Source organism: Brienomyrus brachyistius, chromosome 12, assembly GCF_023856365.1.
Source record: "Brienomyrus brachyistius isolate T26 chromosome 12, BBRACH_0.4, whole genome shotgun sequence".
In the NCBI taxonomy this organism is placed as follows: domain Eukaryota; kingdom Metazoa; phylum Chordata; class Actinopteri; order Osteoglossiformes; family Mormyridae; genus Brienomyrus; species Brienomyrus brachyistius.
This window is the reverse complement of record NC_064544.1, coordinates 787,400-807,935: the sequence shown is the minus strand read 5'-3', so window position 1 is coordinate 807,935 and position 20,536 is coordinate 787,400. Positions and strand designations below refer to the sequence as shown.

The following is a 20,536-nucleotide window of genomic DNA, read 5'->3' as shown; positions in this document are numbered from 1 at the left end:
TAATGGCGCGAGAGTAATAGGTGATCTTCAGTGCATCTTTGTAGAGTTTGAAAAAGGGCCCGCTACAGATGAGTGGATAACCGGCAACAGTCTGACCTCAGATCAGTGCTCGCCCTACAGCAAGGTTGTCATGCAATGAGTGTTAATCAAAAAAATCAGTATTTGAGCGACAGCCTCAAGCCTTCGTGCTTGGGCTGAATTGCCTCACTCCCATCCTCGGAATGGACAGTGCCCCCCCCCCCCCCCAAAAAAAAAAAAAACAAATGGTCACACTGATCTGTGTCTACATTCACTCTTACCTAAAAGAAAGTGCTGGCAAATCACAGTTTGAGGGATTAGCTGTGAGTGGCACCTTCGCTGGAAGACACAAGAGGAGCCTCAACTCATGCAGCCCCTACTAACAGCATCTCCGGGGCAACTGTGGACAGGAAACACATCTTCATATCGACTGCAGTTACTTATCCGGACTCTTTCCGAAATAAAAAAAAAAAACCGAGACATCACGCGCATCTCTCCTAAAAACTAGCAGATGGCAGGGCGATTAGGATCGTTTTAACAGCTGGAATTGATTCTATGCCATTTTCTGTAACGAGCTAAGGTCACCAGCGTGTAGCTGAGCTTCTATGCAAATGTACGTACTAACTCATGCCGAACACGAGCACCGGCGAACAATGCCGCACTGATCCGTGTGCGTGTCTGACGGATGACACATCCGTTTGTTTTTTTCTCCCAGAGCTTTTCCCCCATGTGATGTCTGTAATATTACCCTCATTGAAACGGAAACCTCGTAAGGTAGATTCTGCTTCTGGCTAGACCACCTGAAAGAGCTTTTCCTGCAAATTGAAACCCCCAGAGGTTCCGTCAGTAACATTCAGAGTATGACCATTGGAAGGAAAGGAAGTCTTCAGTCGTGATGTTGATGTGAAACAAACACTCTCTCGTCATATAATAAACGATCACATTACATGGACTCGTACTGTAAGCAGGAATAAAATACAGTGTGTTAAGATTGCCAGGCAATGGTACCAAGACAATGGCCAATGGGGGTTTTGGGCTGAGATAAGGTGTCAGAGTTCTGGCCCAAAACAAGGATCTGCTGGGAGTTCTGGGCCAGGACAAGGATCTGCTGGGAGTTCTGACCCAAAACAAGATTCAGCTTGGAGTTCTGGCCCGAGGACAAGGTTCCGCTCGGAATTTGGCCTATGAGAAGACTACATGAGGTCGGAGCAGCTGTAACTCAGCATTTCACATGAAGCAGGACCCTGTCCTCAAACACTGAACAAGACTCCAGAAAAGGTCCCGGTGGGCCTTGGAACATTGTCCTTGGCCCAGAGCCACTTACAGACAAGTGCCGTGGCAACGCTGAGACAGGAAGCATGGGCTCAGGAAGTAAAGCCAGAGAAGTGTTGATGGAGGACAGCGGCAATTGCTGCTAGCAGATGGTTTCCTGCAGGAGACCCAGTTCAAGTGGACAAACACTGGCAACAGTGTTCCTATATGGACATGAGTCCCTAAACATCTGTAACATTTAGGAACAAGAACACCTCTAAGTGAGGGTACAACATCTGCATGTTCTATGGAGGCCCCAGCCAGTGCGGCTGCTTCGAAACATCCCTGTTTAATTATTACGAAATAGATAAAATCGTAGACCGCATGTTGGATGGCAGTGAAATATACCTGATGCTGGGGAGCCAACTGAGGTGTGGTTCCGAACTTAAGGCGAGAGACCGTTCAAGACCACAGGAAACATGGAATCTGAGAAGCTGGATGCCTGGGAAATTGATGTCCGTAACAAACCTGGATCTGGGCTCCACAGTGCACTGGAGACAGTGGAGACACAAAAGACAGGATTTGGAAATGTTTCCCCAGGAATTTCAGTTCGGAATCTTGGGAGTTGGCATGACGAACCTGTTATGAGGCACTATGGGCAATGTAGGCGGAGTCATGGATAGACGAAAGTGGAGCCTTTGAAGACCATTCAGTCTGAGAAGAATGACATCAGCACCCTCCGAAACGCTTTCCTACATTTACTGTGGACATGGGGGCTGTTATGAAGCCCTGTCTGGCTGAGAATCACGTCAACTTTTCTCAAGCTGGACCACGATAGTGGTCACTATGAATCTCAGTGTTTATCCTCACACACTCCATATCATGATCGTGACAATCAGTAACCCATCCATGTCAACTCAATCGTAACACCTTTCTTACTAAGATAGAAAGATAGCTTCAGTTACACAGAAAACCTCCATCCCTTGGATAAAAAACATACCAGCACTATTGTCTTGCTGTAGTCAAACATAGCACCAGCATATAAACCATCAACTCAAACCAGCCAGGGATATCCTCATCTTAGTATGAATTCTGGGAATGAAAAAACTCAGAAACAAAGACACTCAGCTCATGTACCTGTTTGGGAGAGCCTGTTTGCTCTCTGGAATGTTAACTGGTTTCCCAGAGTGGCCAGACTGGCCAGGTTATGAAGGCGTCCCACCCGCCCCTGACGTCCCACTCAGTCCCCTGAGCCGTCCTGGGACCCTTTGAAGAAGACCTCATCCTGGGACAGGTGACCGTCGAATACCTCGGGGCCGAGTGACCCACCACCGCTGCCCCCACCCAGGAAGGTGCCCACAGCCCGGCCCTGCCGTGCGTGGCCCACCGCGTCGCTGAACACCTTGTTGATCTGCTCCTCAGACGGCATCCACCAGTCGGGATTGGAGGCGCAGTGCATGCGGATGAACTCTGCAGGGAGAGGAGCCTGCTTAGCTACTTCAAATTCGGTTTAAAATCATCAACAGCATTAACACAATGGTCCGAGGAAGTTTCCGTGCAAACCGAGGAGTTTCGGCGTTTGTGAAAAACAGGGGAGGAAGCAGAGAGAATAATCGAGTGATAAATCAGAAGAGAGAGGAGAAGCTAGAGAAACTACATTGACCTTCTCAAACATTATCTGTAATCGGCAAAGTGCTAGTTTCCTCAGTATCTCAGCACCCATGTGTGAGTGCACAATGCCATAAAGATAGTGATTTAGTAATGAGTAATCAGTGAGCAATGAGCTTTATCCATAGCAGCTCCACCCCAAGTCAAAGCTTACAAGGAACTTGACCTAAAACTTGTATGAATCAGAAGTTAATACTTGGACAAACGAGTCTGCAATATTTATATATGTTTTTTTTTAATTCAGCAGATGCTTTTAGGCAGAAGGACTTGCATTTTGTGAGAACAAGAAGTTGTTCCTGGAGCAGTTGGGGGTTAGGGTCCTTGCTCAGGGGCCAGCACCCTTTCAATCCCAGGCACAGCGACCTTACCCACTGAGCCAGGCATATTTACCACTGCTTATTTCAGCATGTGCTTTATAAATAATGACGACAAACATGCTCTGAGGTGGGATTAATGGCTGGGAGTGTCACGCCTTACCTCGGAGACACGTGACCTTGACGGGGTTGAGCGGCCGCCTCTCAGGCCCGGCCTCACCCGTCTGCACCGAGCGCTTGCGCTTGCCCAGGCCGCACGAGTACTTCAGCTCGTCGGTGGTGAAGACGAAGCGGATCAGGTAGCGCAGCAGCCGCCGTCCGTCCTTCTTGGAGGAGTTGACGGCCTCGTCCCACTGCTTGTTGGTGATGAAGACCGGGTAGTTTCCCAGGAGCTGCTTACTGCCCTGGGGGGGAGGAACAGCCTGACAGGGATACTCAATTGGCAGACCCTGGTTCACATATGGACCAAAATACAGTTTCATCTGGAACACACTAACGAATCCATCCCCCTCCCCCATCAGCGAAATCTACTAAGGGGGGGCTTCACCGGAAAATTCTATCGAAGGCATTGGACCTTGGCTTTGTGTCTCTGATAGAGTTTGGACCTCAGGGACTAATAAATGAATACAGCTGGTCTGGCGGGAAGACACACGCAACACGGCTGGTAATGATGAGCTCTTCGTGAGATGGACCCTGACAGTGGGGGCATGAAACCCCTTTTGCAGTAATTGCCCCAATGTGAGTCGTGCATATTGGGTACCAGAGGTGCTAAGCATTTGTAATTGATTTTTTTCTTTCGTTGGGAATCGTAATGAGAAAAATGATGATGCCAGACTAGATGCAAAGTACGCTGCATGTGAAACCAGATGTGCAGTAAGCAGATGGCCCTCGATGACATGTTTACGTAACCCTCAGCCAAATGGTTTTTTTTGACTGTGTCTCTGCAGACTTCACTTTTACGCGTCTCTGTGCCCCAGGTTTTAATCTAACCCGATCGGAGGCTGGCCATTGGGGGGGGGGTCTGCCAGGGCTGTCTGTGCTGTAAGGAGTGGGGGGGCTATTCTGCCAGTTTATTGAAAAGTCTCCTGTCTGTCGTCTGTCGTTGGCTGGCCTGTCCACATCCATTACAACTGCATTCATCATTTTACAAAATATGCTTTTCACTTACCCAAAGTGGCTTATATAACTAGTAAGAAATCTGGCTATTTTACTGAAAATATGCAAGCTGAGGGGAAGGATGCTACAGCATGGCATCTGGGGCAACCAGCGAAAAGACTGAGCTCCTTACACCAGGGTCCTCCGAAAACAACATTACGGTTCCTGCACGACGAATCACATTTTTCATTTTATGCCAGCAAGCATTTTTGTTATGCGGTGTGGGTCAGTGAGAAATTCATCTCGATCTTTAAATATCACCATGAATTTGGGTGGAAAATGAGGACTAGATGGTTGACCCTACATGAAGCACGTTAGCCACATGGGCTCAACTAGTTAAACTGCTTCCTGCTGTTTGAAATATAGTGCTTATCCTGTTCTTGTGCCAATGCAAAGCATTCTGGGAGCCGATTTAATCGGGGAGCCTTGTCCGGACCTTTAGTCGCTATGGTCTTCGTCTTGTTGGAAGGTCTTCAAAAGATATGGTCATCCGATGATGAATCTTTGGAATGTGGCACCGGTAAAGTCTATAAGCTACACTAGAAGAGTGTTACACTCACCACTAAAACACCCAAGAAGAACGTAAGATCAAAGACAGTTCCATTATTTACTGTTTTAAATCTGCTTGTGAACGATCCCAAAATACTTGTACCAGACATTCTTTACTATAAAGGAATAATAATAATAATAATAATAATAATAATAATAGTAACAATAATGGGACAATACTTCACAGTTCTCCAGCAACTGCACTCCTCAGTTCCCAGACATTTTATAAATCACACGCCGTTCTTAGTTAAATCAGAGTTTAGTTTGACGTGAGATAAGCCCTTGTGTAATTGTCCACGCTTGGCATGATGTGTCCGCACTTTGATGAACGCCGCGTTTTGCTGCTTGTGGTTTATCTGTGGTACATCTTAGGGGCTGCAGGCTGGTCCTTCCTGTCAGCCGATTCAATCTGCTTCATTTTCAATTTGCAATGTTTCCAATTAGCTTTCGACCCGCTGCCGAATCCAGGTTCCGGATCATGCACCCTTCATCCAGACCTCAAACCTTTCGTGCATGTTTTGACTGTTATAACACGCTTCCCAAAGTGACGATCAAACATAATATGTCCTGCCAGGGTATTTCGGGATCAGAGATGCCAGCCTGACCAAGGTGTCTGTGCTAAACACAAGAGAAAGGAAAACACTGCAGACTAAGATGATGTGAAGGTCACCATCAAATAGGCCATCGCGTCAACCACTGACCCAAGATCAGAAAATAAGCAGTGGGCGGAGTTTCATGACACGTTCAGTCTGGTCAATGCTGATCAGAGATCAGAGGATGGACAAGGGAGGAATAGCACAGGAAGAGAGGCAGGGGTCTCACAGTCTAGGAAATTCCACCCGCACCCCCGTCTACCACTGAATGGTTTCCAGCCCTGGTAACTGTGTTTTAAGTGATACTTAATAGCTAATGCTTCCCCTGTCCTCATGTTTTCCCTGTGTGTTAACACATGCTACAGATGGATGCTATCTAGTACAAAGAAGATGACATAATTTACATTTCCAATGATTTTCGTAAATAATGCGGTTTTGTCGATGCTGGGATCTGACTGAAGACACAGGCAGTGACCTTCACCCACTGAGCCAAGGTCAAATTTATTGGCATCCTCATTACGGATGAGTGGAGGGGAGAGAATGAAATACGTTGCCGACCCAGAGCGCAGTGCAATTAAAAACGGCAACGGCCAGTAAAAATAAATAAAATTAAAGACGTAGCTAAATGATAAAATGGTCAAACAGTAAATCAAACAGGAGGAATTTGCGCAGTCCTGCATTTATGGGGCTGTTTATACAGGTAATGCGGTTACCATTGTGGAGCGTGGGGGGGTGTTGAGGGGGTTTGGAATCGAGTCTGCGGCCTCCTTACCTCTGTCAGCTGCTCTTCCAGCGGTGGCTGCACGAACTGATTGTGGTGCTGCAGGACTGCCTTGAAGAAATCCAGAACGTTCTGGCACGGTACTGTCCGACAGAAAACGGGGGTAGTGAGGGGAAGGAACACGGACGACTTCAGGAACCGACAAGCCAAATTTTTTCTTCAGGGCCCTGAGCTATAATGTCATACTGTGATAGCCAATATGCATCGGCCAAAAGCAGGGAATTCTGGGAGCTCTGGTTTCATGCCAGTCATAAACCATGAGTGCATGGGGGCCTTGCTGGCCACGTCTGAGCGCGCAGGGTGCCATGTTTCGTAATTGCTCCGTCTCCACATCAGAAAGCAGTGATTCATTCTCCAGTGGGGGGGGGGGGGGGCTATGGGAAATAAATAAATGTGTTGGATCTGGCCCATTAGCCAAATCCAAGCTGTTCTCTTCGATACTGGGGCCATTATCATCCTCTCAGTTCTGCCAAGCAATAAGCAAGCAGATTTATGAATGACTGAGAGATGGTGAAATAAATTGTCATGGCGATTAAACTCTGGTGGAGCAGACCTTTTAGAAATTTCCAATATTTCTGATTTTAACCCTCCCCCAATGTAAGGGATCGACCGCATGCTACAAAGCTGCCGCTGACTGTCTTGATCCCGCTGCAAAATGAGCCGTGCAGTAAAGCTCATTAACCGTGAGAGGGCAGCACCTGGCATGCTGTCCAGCTTGCTGCGCATCTCCTCGTTCTCCTGCTGCAGGCACAGCACCTCCTGCTCCAGCTCCAGGCAGCGTGGGCAGCAGGCTTCCTCCTCCTCCTCTTCCTCAGGGAATGTAGAGGACGGGTGTCCGTGAGACTCCGAGGTTGTGGGCGAGGTCCATCCGCCCAGGGTGTGGGATGGAGAGGAAGGGAGGATGTCCGGGTCAGCGGGGTGGCAGTAGCCGGGTTTGGGCCGGGAGCTGGCCGTCAGGTAGCCATAGAGCGACTCGGTGAAGGCGTGCAGGATGGCCGAGGTCTGCTGCTGCCTCCGATGGCTGTGAGGAGGCTCAGCCTCCAGCCCCGCCTCTGACGTCTCCACCTCTGCAGGCCCCATCTTATCGGAGTGGCTGGGCCCCTCTGGCTGCTCTCTCTCAACATATCCGGCTTCCTCCTGCTTGATTTGGGACATGAATGACGTCGAGGCGTACGGCCGGGGGTCCAGCAGCTGCCCGCCACCATTCAGGAGGCTGAGGACGCGACTGCACTGCTGTGCAAAGGCGTCCAGGATGAGCCGGTTCTCTGCGGAGGAAGGGGAGGGTGGGGCGGCATCACATGAAGACACCCAGCAGACCACTTCAGGACCTAGAGGAACATCTCAATGCACGAGAGCACCTTCCGCTAGGGGCAGATTAACTCATCTGGGGGCCCAAGGCTCACATGGAGGCTCAGGTTGATTTGACGATTACCCCAGGGCGGGGCCCTGATGTTTCCACTTATCCTACTCAGGATTGCGGGGGGTCTGGCGCCCATCCCGGAGGCTACGGGCACAGGGCAGCGAACAACCCAGGATGGGCTGCCAACCCATCGCAGTGATGCATCCTTTCCAAGGTCAAATGAACCAGTAAAACAAAGACCGCTTAGGCTGAGCACTGGATGCAGAGACTTCATAACTATTACTATTGTTGGGTTAGGGTACTTCTCCACTGACTGGAGAGTTTAACGCTGGCAGAGGTGGCCAATCAGAGACTCTGGCTCGGGGGGGGGGGGGGGGGGGGGTGAGGATGTGGGGAGGGGTGACTCTTCAAGGCAAAATTTAATGAAATGAAGCTCGAGGACTCAAGACATGAGATGTGTCATGGAAATACATTGTAGTGACAACGGAAGAGCCAACAGAGAGGAAGTGAACTAGTGTCGATGTTGCTTATATTTCCCGCTGCGGTTGTGCCGCTGCTCACCGACCAGGTAGGAAACTGAGAGGTTAACTAAGTTCCGAGGGCAGGATTTCTGACAGTAACATTGTCCGGCTTATCAGGACACCACAAATGTATTTTACAGAGGAGTTTTCAATTATGCAGTACTAGTAATCAAAGATGTGTCAATAAACAAGCTAATTCGAGGATGTAACTGCCATCTAACACCAAATCACATGAAACAGACAGCGGACAGTAATATTATAGAACCAAAGACATTAGCTATTTGTCCCATATGATGCCGAATTCATCTGAAGGCAATTCTACCAGTTTCTCTGTAGGCAAGCGTCTTCATCCTGCATACCCCAGTCCTTATTTCACTGCATGTACTATGCCATTAATTCCCAATACTAATCTGAAGACAAGATGGCAGTAAATAAAGCTTCCTTGATTTACTTTCCAAGCCGGGAGTAAAATAAACACCGACATAGATATATTGTGGCAGACTCAGATAAGATTCCTAATGCTTTAGCTGCATATTTTTACACACAAATCACGCATTTCTGTCTGTTTTCACTGATACGCCTCAGGTCTTTCACAGTCCCTTTGAACAATGATGGCAAGGACTGGGATAAAAAAAAAAACAGAGAAACACTTCAATTAATGGGCCAATTAAGTGGATTAATGAAGAGGGACTTTAATCTGTTTAATATTGTTAAAAGAGTAGTAAGAGGCAGTAGCACTGCGTCATTAAGCGAAGAAGCGATCAGGCTAACTGACTTGAATATGATTTGGCAACATATCCAACAAAGAATTTTCATTTACATATTTACCAGACGCTTTTGTCCAAAGCTATGTATAAGCGCGGCATTCGGCTCATTGCAAACATTCATGCTGCACAGATATAAACGCAGCTAGACTGAGCTTCCAGTAAATGGCCAGATACAAGTGTAAGCAGGACTGGAGCAGGAGCTACACACGTCCAAAACATGCAGAACACCAACGCTAAAATCCTCTTTCAGAAGGAGAAGACAAGGGACGAAAGATCAGAAACTGATTAAAGAACTGTCGGACTCTGATGCGAGACTCCTGTGCAGCTGATGGTCCCACCTACTGCATCCAGATGCTGAAATCACATCCAGGAGAACCCTGCAGGAGAACCCTGCAGGAGAACCTTGCAGGAGAACCCTCCAAGTCAGACTCCAGTCGCGTATGAGCAAAGGGCACCGTGCGATCCACTTTGAAGGGTGTACACAAAGAGGTGATTTTACAGCAGTCATCTCAATCTCCAGTCCTGGGGGGCCAGAACCCTGCGCATTTTTGGGTTTCCCCTCATTTAACACACCTGATTTAACTCCTTGCATCTCCTTGTGTTAATTACCACACAATTCTTGAGCTGAATCATTCGTGAAGGAGCAGGGAAAGAGGTAAGTTACACAGGGCTCCGGCCCCCCTAGGACTGGAGTTTTAGACCCCTGTCTTACAGGCTCACAGGCCTGAACCAGAACAGAATCCAGTGGTATGGACTTCTATTCTGTAGGGGGGGTTTTCAGCAGTAATTAGAACAGAGGATCGATCTCACTGGACAGTGGGGGCCAGGCCAGGATGATGAATGAATCCAGCGCGTGTTTGCACTTCCTGATGGCCGATCAAACCCCCACCCTCTCCTTCCTACTACACTATGTGAGGGTCTGTCAGCGAACCTCCTTCCCCCCCCCCCACCACCCAAAAAACGGGCAAAGGAAACAGAAAAAAAAAATCTTATCATCGAGAATTGCGAAAATGTTGACTGAATTACCGTGGCTAATAGGTGTACTTAAATGACACTTCTCTCTCGTTCCTCTCATCTGTTTGCCATACAGAATAAGTATTGTGTATTACAAGGCATATGGCGTAGTATTTTGGGCTACCTGTGTTCCTATGGTTACCGCTGGGGTTCGTGGGTGATTGAGTCCAGTGAGAAAGTAATGTGATAATGTAGCGTGTAATTCTTTGTCTTGGTTCATTTGGCGACCTTCTGGAGGGTATGCACAGGGTAAAATCCACACAAGAGGCAGGACAGGACAGTCAACCAGTCATCTTTTCGACAGGTTATGAAGCCACAGAGGGACTGAGCAGTGACAGTACTTCAGAGGCTTCCTGTTAATAAAGGTTTGGTCCTTCCTGGAGGGGGGATGATGGGTGATGGTTTAAGCTTTGGCCTCAGGAGAGCCACACTGGCAGAGAGGGGACAGCTGCTGCTGAATACCTGCAGACTGCTTACATGGTGTAGTTGTGGTGCATGCTGGGTAACTGCAGCGTCAAGGAGAAGACATCGATTTGCTGTCAGGATGGTCAAGGACATATCAGTGTCGCTAGGGCTGTTTTAGGGGGCATTTAACCCCCAGCAAATAAATGTACACTAATTCATTCAAATAGTGTTCTCATTCATTTTCATTAAAATCAGACCCCCACCCAGTAAAGGCTTAGTCCCCCTTTTCATAAATCTCTCCTGATGCTCCTGATTAAGTACCTGAATTTGTAACCTCAAGGAGTTAAATCTCACCTCCAAAATGCCCGCTTTTCAAAACAGGATCGTTTTAGTCTGTATCCTGCTATTTAAGGTCAGTCATATTTATGCAATATTCTGGTAAATAGCGTAACACTTGCATCCCGACTCACTGACACATCCTCTAGACTGGGTTTTTGGGGGTCTGATTTTGTGCTTCGTAACTTCACTGAGTGTTGTGCTTTTGTTTAGTATCTGCAAGCCGAAGTGCAGTGCAGGGGGCATTTCTGTCAGCCTCACCCAGAGATGGATGGACCACTGCACACCCCTAGTATGTCCCACATGACAAGCGAACATTCATTCCTGTAGCCGTACCTGCAAACGCCGTGTGCTGACAGGTTAATTTCGGGAACTGTCACGCGTGTTTCCCAACATGACTGACACTGGAGGAAAACATAGGAACATAGAACAACATCTCTGCTCTGTGTGGGAGACTCTGAAAACAGCAGACTGCCACTGCATGACAGGAGAGCTCAGCATGAAGACAGGAGAGCTCAGCACAAAGACAGGAGAGCTCAGCACGAAGACAGGAGAGCTCAGCACGAAGACAGAAGAGCTCAGCACGAAGACAGGAGAGCTCAGCACGAAGACAGGAGAGCTCAGCACATGGACAGGAGAGCTCAGCACGAAATTCGCAATGGCCGGCTTTACCGGAAAAAAGGCAGAACAAGACTCACAAGCAGCCAGTCTCTCTCTTTGTCTCTGTCTCTCTTTGTCTCTCTCTCTGTCTATCTCTCTTTGTCTCACCGAACTTGTAGCCCTAATCTATAAGTAGATAGACTGGGGATGAAATGGTAGCCAGCAGCAGAACGGCACAGGAGAGAATTTGACTCTGGGGACACAACTTGATATCTTAAATACAACACTATATTTATTGGGGGGAATGAATGAATCTAAATGATATATTGGGGAATACAAGGTTCCTACCCTCCCCGCAGGTTCCTATGCCTGCAGCTGCAGGTAACCAGCTCAGTGAGGCTGTAGCTCTGCCTGACAAACATCATATCGCATGTCTGCTTACAGTCGTTCTTTGGCTGACTGGGCGGCAGCCAATCAGCACCTTCTTAACCCTTTAAAGGCTGGTATTCGAAATGTCAGAAAATTTGGAATTTGCAAAACTGGAATGGTTATTGCATCTTTTTTGACACAATGAAAGAAAGTTGCATAAATAAAGTTTCTATATATGATTTTGTTTGTATAATATTTGATACACCCGGCATCTCTGGTTTATATTATATGATCAATATAGGATCATTTTTTAAAAAAATCAAAGATACATTTCTGTTGCATTTTGAAAACATTTGCATCATGCACTTTAGATTGTTTTACATTTTACAACTTTTTGCAGACATGTTGCAACATTGTTACTATGCGTTGTTGTAGACCCAAACACTATTTTTAGTTTTTGTAACCATGGGCTAAATTTCCACAATTTGTCTTTCTCATTCTGATCAAACACACTGAGGTTGTCTTGACAGTGAATCGTTGTCAACAATTTTAGGAAGCATTGTGGAGATAACGCGTCCCAAACCGGGGCTACCTGACCTTGTCTCCGTCTCCCAACAGGCTCATACACTGGACATCTGTACCACCCCCCTATGCATGTACATACCTAGAACCTCTTCAGTTTCTCTAGGTTTCGCGTTTACTGAATTTCCCAGTTTCTGTGCATGCAATTTCCTGTAGCATTTCATTCACAATTGACTTCTGGGTCTCACCTGTCTACTGACTCTTACTCAACACATCCATTAAACTCCAATCTTTTGGAGATTCAAGTAGTACGTCTCTCCATCTGTACGGTTTCCTTTTTTACTTTTGTTGTTGTTTACTTTTCACGTTTCTGTTTCCTAAACACTTTCTCCTGTCATATCTTCATCACTGCTGTCTGAACCTGCTGTAGTAGGTACTGTAGTAGGACTCCCTTCCTCATCACTACCACCTTCATCGTCCTTCTCTAACTGCCGCATGTCACTTGTGCTTCCATCCAAAATCATATTCAAGTTCATTTGTACATTTCCACCATCTAGAGATGCACTCAAATTCATACAAGCAAATCACACTGGTACTTCAATGGGCATCGGACAACCATAGTCATGAAAACATCTTAAATTCCACTTCAAATATGTCGAAGGAGAACATTTCAACCATAATTGAGTAATACGATTATTAAATAATGTACATGGCAGTACTGTAGTTTTTCTTCCTGTTACTGTTACAAAAATAGCAAACGACGAAGGCAGCCATCTTGGAATATGCGATAAAAATGCTCTTACCGTCGGTAGCACATGGTTCATCCACCAGAGGGCAAATTTCATGTGTGAAATCGTACACAACAGGTATTTGGTGAAAGAAGCACTTCCACTCTTCGTGTAACAGTCTCAGAAACCCATGTAGCACGTATGATGCATTTAATACGGCATTTAATGAATCCCGGGCGCTAATTGCTGTGCTAATGCTACCAGCTTCGGACAAGCAACCAGCCGTGTCCTCATAAGTCTGTCAGAGCCCTAAGCCGTATGATACACACAATCGTGGCGAGCGAAACCTCAGCAGAGGCCCATTTCACTAGTGCCCCTCTGCTCACAGCGTGTTGGGAATAGCATGCAGCGGATATATCAATGTTCTGAGCTGCAGTTTATCACCTCCCTTGCTGTCTCCCCCCTCCCCGCTACAACCCCCCGCCCCCCCGGGCTCCAACTGGTATCTCCCCTCCATCGCCTTCGCTGATTATTCAACCGACACATTTCCACCAGAATCTTTTTTGATCTAAATTGCGACGCGATAAGGGCGACAGACGCCATGGCCTATCTGAACATTCCAGAAAGCCTGTCTACAGGGTGACAGGGCCTAAATCATTGATGTCAACTGATGCGATGAACAACAATTCTCAGGCTCTAAAACAACCACAGCGAAGATGGAGGATGCCTTCGCCATTTTCTCTACTGCCTCCAGGCCAGCTCATATCATCTGAAATGTTTCTTGCTTAACGAAGATTAATCTCTAATCTTCATGCGAAGAGGGAAAAACACACACACACAAATAATTATGGCCTCTGGTGGTGATGGTGGCCCCCACGTGACAGGATGGTTGGAGTGTGGCTCCGAGGTGCATCCGACCGCCAGGCACAGATGTGTCGGCTGATTAATACGTACACCGTATCCCGCTCTCCTGGCAAGACATATCTCTCGATATTCCCTCTCCGATGCCATGCAGAAACAGGCTCATAAAATTTCATTAAGGACAACATGTGCTGGAGACAGGAATTTATGAGCGCCATTTATTTTAATCACAACTCTTCGGAAAAGCTTTTAAACGCAATTTGCTTTATTACATAGAGTGAGCTTCACACCCCCGGCCACCTCCCACCCCCCCCCCCCCCCCCGCACCGCATTCTGGGGTGTTAAATTAAACAGGTTGCCATTCTCATTGTCTGTCACCCCGGGACTGGAGCTCCTGGTACTCATGCACACACACACACACGCACACACACACGCACACACACACACGGTACGGGTGAACCAATGACAACAGGGCGTGACGACGCCCGTGATTTCGCGACCTGCGCGCAACGAAGAACGCGTCTAACGTGCGAAGGCGTGACAAGAACCTGTGGCTGTATGACCACGAGGCTCAAGAGCCACTCGCTCCCGCAAACCTGCACACGCAAACGGTCAGTCCCCAGAAGCAGGTGCCCTAACATAACTGCTCACACGTGATTTTCAGCATCAGAGTCTTTGCCTTCCTGCTCTGATTTATCTGTCACATTTCTATCTTCTTTAGTCCTCAGCTCTCCAATGCTGTGAAGCCAGATGTTTCATTTTATTGCTGCCTTTCTATTGGTCTGTGGAGTGTTATGGTCCCGTCACAGCGGAGCTGAACGAAATACGACGCCTGTCACCAGTCCACTGCCACAACCAAAACTATACATACACTATAATGCCAAAAGTATTGGGACGACCCTCCAAATAATTGAATTCAGGTGTCCCAATCACTTCCATAGCCACAGGTGTATAAAATCAGGCCCCTAGGCATGCAGACTGCTTCTACAAACATTTGTGAAAGAATGGGTCGCTCTCAGGAGCTCAGTGAATTCAAGTGTGGTACCGTGATAGGATGCCACCTGTGCAGTAAGTTCGTTTATGGAATTTCCTCGCTACTAAATATTCCACATTTAACTGTTAGTGGTATTATAACAAAGTGGAAGTAATTGGGAACAACAGTAACTCAGCCATGAAGTGATAGGCCACGTAAATCACAGAGTGGGGACAACGCATCCTGAGGCACACAGTGTGCAGAAGCTGCCAACTGTCTGCAGAGTCACTAGCTACAGACCTCCAAACTTCATGCGGCCTTCAGATTAGCTCATGAACAGTGCGCAGAGAACTTCATGGAATGGGTTTCCATGGCCGAGCAGCTGCATCCAAGCCTTACATCACCAAGTGCAATGCAAACCGTCGGATGCAGTGGTGTAAAGCACACTGCCACTGGACTCTAGAGCAGTGGAGACGTGTTCACTGGAGTGACGACTCACGCTTCCCTGTCTGGCAATCCGATGGATGAGTCTGGGTTTGGCAGATGCCAGGAGAACGGTACTTGCCTGACTGTGGTGTGCCAAGTGTAGAGTTTGGGATGAATTAGAGCGGAACCTGAGAGCCAGACCTTCTCATCCAACATCAGTGCCTGACCTCACAAATGCTCTCCTGGAAGAACGGTCAAAAATTCCCATAAACACACTCCTAAACCTTGTGGACAGCCTCCCCAGAAGAGTTCAAGCTGTTATAGCTACAAAGGGTGGGCCGACTCCATATTAAAGCTAATATATTAAGAATAGAATGTCATTAAAGTTCATGTGTGTGTAAAGGCAGGTGTCCCAATACTTTTGGCCATATAGTGTATAAATATATTTTCAAGTCCCAGAAAGTTCACTTTCATTTTCGCCCCAATTCAGGCTTTGCTATCAGATATATAAATCTGATTAGAGAGGCTTGACACAGACGTTCTGATACATTTTAATACCCAGATAACCTAAGATGAGTCATTTTAGGACAGATGCTGTTTTCAGTCATTCTTGACATAAAATCTGATATGCAAATATCACATTTAAATGTTTTGAATTTAGACATGTCGTGCATTCATTTTGCATGCATTTTTGCTAACCCAAACCAAGTCGGTAAACTGCAATACACCACCCTCGTTAAACCCGACGTACCCCCCGCGGAAAGACTTTTGATCTGATATGGCATTTGCGAATAGATGTTTTTTTTGCCGTGCCATTTTCTAACGCCGCATCTTAATCGTTACATCGTCCCAAAGCGGAGAAAAGCACAAGCCCGCTGATGTGCCTGCTGATGAGACGCGGCCACATTAGTGATTCGAACGCAAGTCACCAACCGGCGGACTCCGGTCCGCATCCGAAACCGAAAGTCCCCGAATTAGACCGACGGTTTATTACAAGGCGCTACAAAGCGGCCGAACCGTATATACTCACCTAGCGCCATACTACATACTCTTTAACAAATATTAAATACTGCTGTAAAATAATACCCAGTATATTGTATGTACTGACATATTCTTTGTACATTTTAGGAATAAGACGTGCTGTGTATTGTATCTTTATAAATTAAAAACATCGCTGTAACTTAAAACGGAATCATATAAATTCTCAGCAATGTAGTAACATGTATGGAATAATACTTGCCAATATTTTACCATACATTTTTAACATAGATGAGTTCATACAAAATGTGAGGACAGAGTTATTTCTGCTTAGTTTACACTGTGTCACATGACCCACAAGGCGTCACCTCAGCCCAGCGTGATTGTTGGAGGTTTAAGCGTGTAGATTTAAGCTCGGATCTTTCCCAGACCTCGGACCTCTCCTGCACTTTCCTGCATGCCTCAGCATGGCGCTTGATGAACTTCAGAACAGCTTCCCTTCCTATATTATCCAAAACAGGGTTGCACAAAAGCCTCTACCAGGGAGTGCCAGACATAGAACACCCTGGATGGGCTGACGTGTCATCACAAGGCTCATTATAGAACAATACTATCCACTGAGCAACCGCAGCACCCATAATCTACAGCAGCGATCACCAACTGGCAGACACTACATCTGGATCGGACGCACAATTCTCCTCCGCTCCACAAATCTTCCCATCAAGGAAACCCGACGTTTCACATCACAAGACAGAAACACTTAAAGAAGCACTACAACTACGTTCTGGCTGCAAGCCAGCTCTTGGTAAAAGCGTGACCTTCTCCTACATTTTCACAGCAGTGAGAGAAGTTTGCCACATTTCCACAGGTCGTTAAAAACCCAGGATGCAGCATCCCGCCCGAGGGGGGTGATTGTAAGAAACGTCAGCTTGAGCCAGAAGGTCCGCGATGTCGTCTGGATGTGCTGGACCTTGACAGGAAGAAAAGGTCAATAAAACTTCCTGATCAGCAGCTGGTCCTGTATTTCCAAACCCGAAAGATGAGGCGTCTGAGATTGTCTCTCCTTCTCTTGTTCCCACCCTCATAAAGAATGAAAATGTAGCTCTTACTGTAGGTCTTGGGCCCATAATCCATTGGAGGAGATGAAAGCCTCCTATCTACAGACCTGCATGCTCGTTTAAGGACAGCTGAAGGTCCTGGGATGGAGCGACAAGCCCACCTGCCAGCAGGGAGATAAGGGGGCCCTGGGTGTTTTGTGAGGATCACGGTTCCTGTGAGTGTTGGAATCGCCCAGAGAACTTGAAACTTCCTTGCCTTTTCCCCACTAAGTCTAATTCCCCGCTCATTGTAAAGCTGAGCATGCACACAGTGCGAGAACCGGGTGCACACGTGCAGCCGCAGCCACGCAGCCCCGTGCGCGCGCAGACGCCCAGAGCCGTCAGATATAATCAGTCAGATGTATGCGCACGCAGGCAGGCGTGACGTTGATGGCAAGGCTGAGAGAGACCGAGAGACAGAAACAAATAATGATACCGACGGGCATTTTCTCCCCCCTTTTTCATGCATAATGCTATTGTGGTATCATATCAATCACAGGAAATGAAAGGGGAGATGAGAGAGGCCGAATGAGCGAGGGAGTGAGAAAAAGAGAGAGAGAGAGAGAGAGAGAGAGAAAGGGGGAAGATGGATGCATTACATTGCAGGTAATCACCAGATTGAGCTGTAGCAAGAGGAAAATTATTTTTTTGTTTGACAGAATTCTATTATATGTGCCGTGTGTGGTGCTGATGCTTTTGAAATATGTGTTTAATCTGTTTAAAGCTGATTTTTTCGAGAGGGGAAGATGGGAAGAGAAGGGTGGGGGAGGGGAGGGGCGGGGCTAACAGAGGTGCCATTTCTCCAGACTCACTCGGCAGCCGTCGCCAAGGCCCGTCAGCAAAATGCAGCGCGAGGGTTTAGGATCCGCCGAAGGGCGCGGGATCGACGGGGGGGGGGCGGGGGGGGGCGTGGGCCTGAGACTGGGGAGATGTCAGGGACAGGTACAGAAGCACAAAGGTCATGTGGGGGGGGGAGAGTCCATGTATCCATGGACTCTCAATTATGACCCCCCCCCCCCCAAAAAAAAATACACCAGAAAGTCAACCTTGGCCCCCCACCCATTATATAATTCCATACTTGTTTGTTTTCAAGAGCCTCTGTAAAGTATTTCCATGGTTATTTATCCCCCAAATGTGCCCCCCCCCCCATGCAGGTAACTCCACCGTCTGCTGAGAAACACCACCAGGCTGTCACCACCAGCCTTGCACACAGCATCCCCCCCCCCCATATTGAGGCATTGTGGGTATGTTCATACTCGTGCCTACAGAAGCCTCAATGTGCAGACACACGCGGACAAAAACAAAAACCCGAATGCATGCATTGGTCTTATTTAAATACAGCTGGACACCAATAAGTTCAATAAAACGGCAGAGTGTCCTGGAAACGGACCCATTATCCTGTCTACAGACAGTGACAGCTGACATATGTGACGGCCACTGTGCTTATGTCTGCCTGACAGAAACACCCCCGTAAAGCCGCCGGTGACGGACAGCCGCAGCCCCGCGGTCTCCCCCTTGTCTCTCCGCAGTTGATCGCGCCCCCTGTTCAAATATTTACCTTATTATCTAGACGGAATCATTGCCGTACCTTTGCTTGCTGGGGGTCTTCTGCACTCACTTTTCATCATCAGGACAAAATAATCACATTTCCAATAATTTAAGAAGGAGCAAACCAAATAAAACTATCAAATATTACACATGTGCGTGTATCTTTTTAATTCTATTCACGTGGCCGGTCAATGGGCAAAATGGTGCTGGAAAAGTTCATTAATTCCGGTGTCTGACAATCAGCTCCCTTCATATAAATAACACTATTTTAAAATCGCGTGTTCGTCGCGAGACAGTGACACAAATCGGAGAAACTAGGACGTCAAACTTCGCCGGACTCCTGGCTTATAGGTGATATCTCTCCTTCTGTAAACATCCTGCTTGAATGTCATGCCACTTTTATAAATTATAAACTAATAATATTTAAAGATTCTGCTTAAGGGCATGGTAAATATTCTGAAACAGCGTGCGGTAAATATATACAAAATATTAATATATAATATTTTTGGTGTAGGTTTCACCTTTCGTTATATATAATAGAATAAACTACGGACGCACCTGCGCTGAGCCCCTGGCTACAGTCCGGGGAGCCGCGACAGAGAGCGGAGCTGGCGGCTGGGTGCCTGGAGCTTTGGTGCCCCGCCGCGCCACCGACACTCCGCGGGCCGCCGAGGGATGCTGTGGCTGCCGACGTCGCCGAAGTGGAGGTGGCGACGCGGAAGCCGGGCCCGGGGGAACACTGCGGCGGGTGGCGATGATCGCTGCTGCTGATCAGGGACGGCTGATGGGGCTGAATGTGCTGCTGCTGATGCTGATGGTGCTGATTCTGGTTAGGATGCTCTCCTCCTCCTCCTCCGCCGTCGCCGCCTCCCAGTAACGGGATGTCTACCATGGTGGGTCGCTCATAGCGCGTCTTCCCCGCCGACCGCTTGCTGGGGAAGGTTTTGAGGGCGCTGTAGGGACTCCGCTGCCTGCATATTTTAGGGACGTAGAGTCCCTCGTCCGCCAGATGCATGTCCTCCTCCATCGCCGTGAGTTTCAGCTGCTTGGACCACTTTCACCGCTTGTCTCTTCTCGTTTTCCCTTGCGTGTGCTTGGATCGGTGAGCTTCTGGCCCCAGCTCCCCCCCCTACCACAACCCACCCACCCCCCCCTCCCGGATCTTTCACCGCCTCACTCAATGCACGGCACTTCTCACTCACTCTCACTGGAGAGACTGAGCGGGGAGGCTGGCTTAACTGACACGCCTAGGGGCCAATGCCTATATGGAGGCGCCGGGTTTACCAGCAAGGGCGTTTAGAGGCGGGGGGGGGGGGGGGCGCGTCGGACGGCGCGTGCTGTCTGTCATCCGTGTGTCTCAGGCACTTATTAGTGCGCTGTCAATGGTAAAGAAAGGAAACTTGGAACACGTCTGAAATAATTTATGCTGCATGTGGAATTGAGGTTTAAAGGTTCAAAATGTGTTTGATGTTTTTACTTTAATTATAGAACAACAATCAAAAGAAAGTGTTGACAGATTTCCGATGTCAACATGGAAACGATTTCGTACTTTGTTCAACTTCAAAAGCATTTTCTACATTCTACATTTCAATTTTATTTATCCCGCGATTTTACTACATCGTTATAGTCATATTTAGACGTCAACATAAATTAAAACGTAAAGGGGTAGAGATAATTAGTAGCGGATTGCACGTGTTTTATG

The 20,536-nt window shown here is 47.6% G+C and overlaps 1 protein-coding gene across 1 annotated transcript; it reads right to left on the bottom strand.

Annotated features, from left to right (window-relative positions):
* Positions 1-1,179: 1,179 nt before the first annotated feature.
* Positions 1,180-19,920, bottom strand: LOC125704769 (BEN domain-containing protein 4). The gene is made up of 5 exons (XM_048970776.1): positions 19,393-19,920; positions 7,028-7,594; positions 6,321-6,412; positions 3,415-3,655; positions 1,180-2,739 (listed from the first exon to the last, which is right to left on the bottom strand). Exons 1-5 carry the CDS (start codon positions 19,859-19,861, stop codon positions 2,510-2,512), a joined length of 1,599 nt encoding a protein of 532 aa, XP_048826733.1. The 5' UTR covers positions 19,862-19,920; the 3' UTR covers positions 1,180-2,509.
* Between the last annotated feature and the right edge of the window lie 616 nt (positions 19,921-20,536).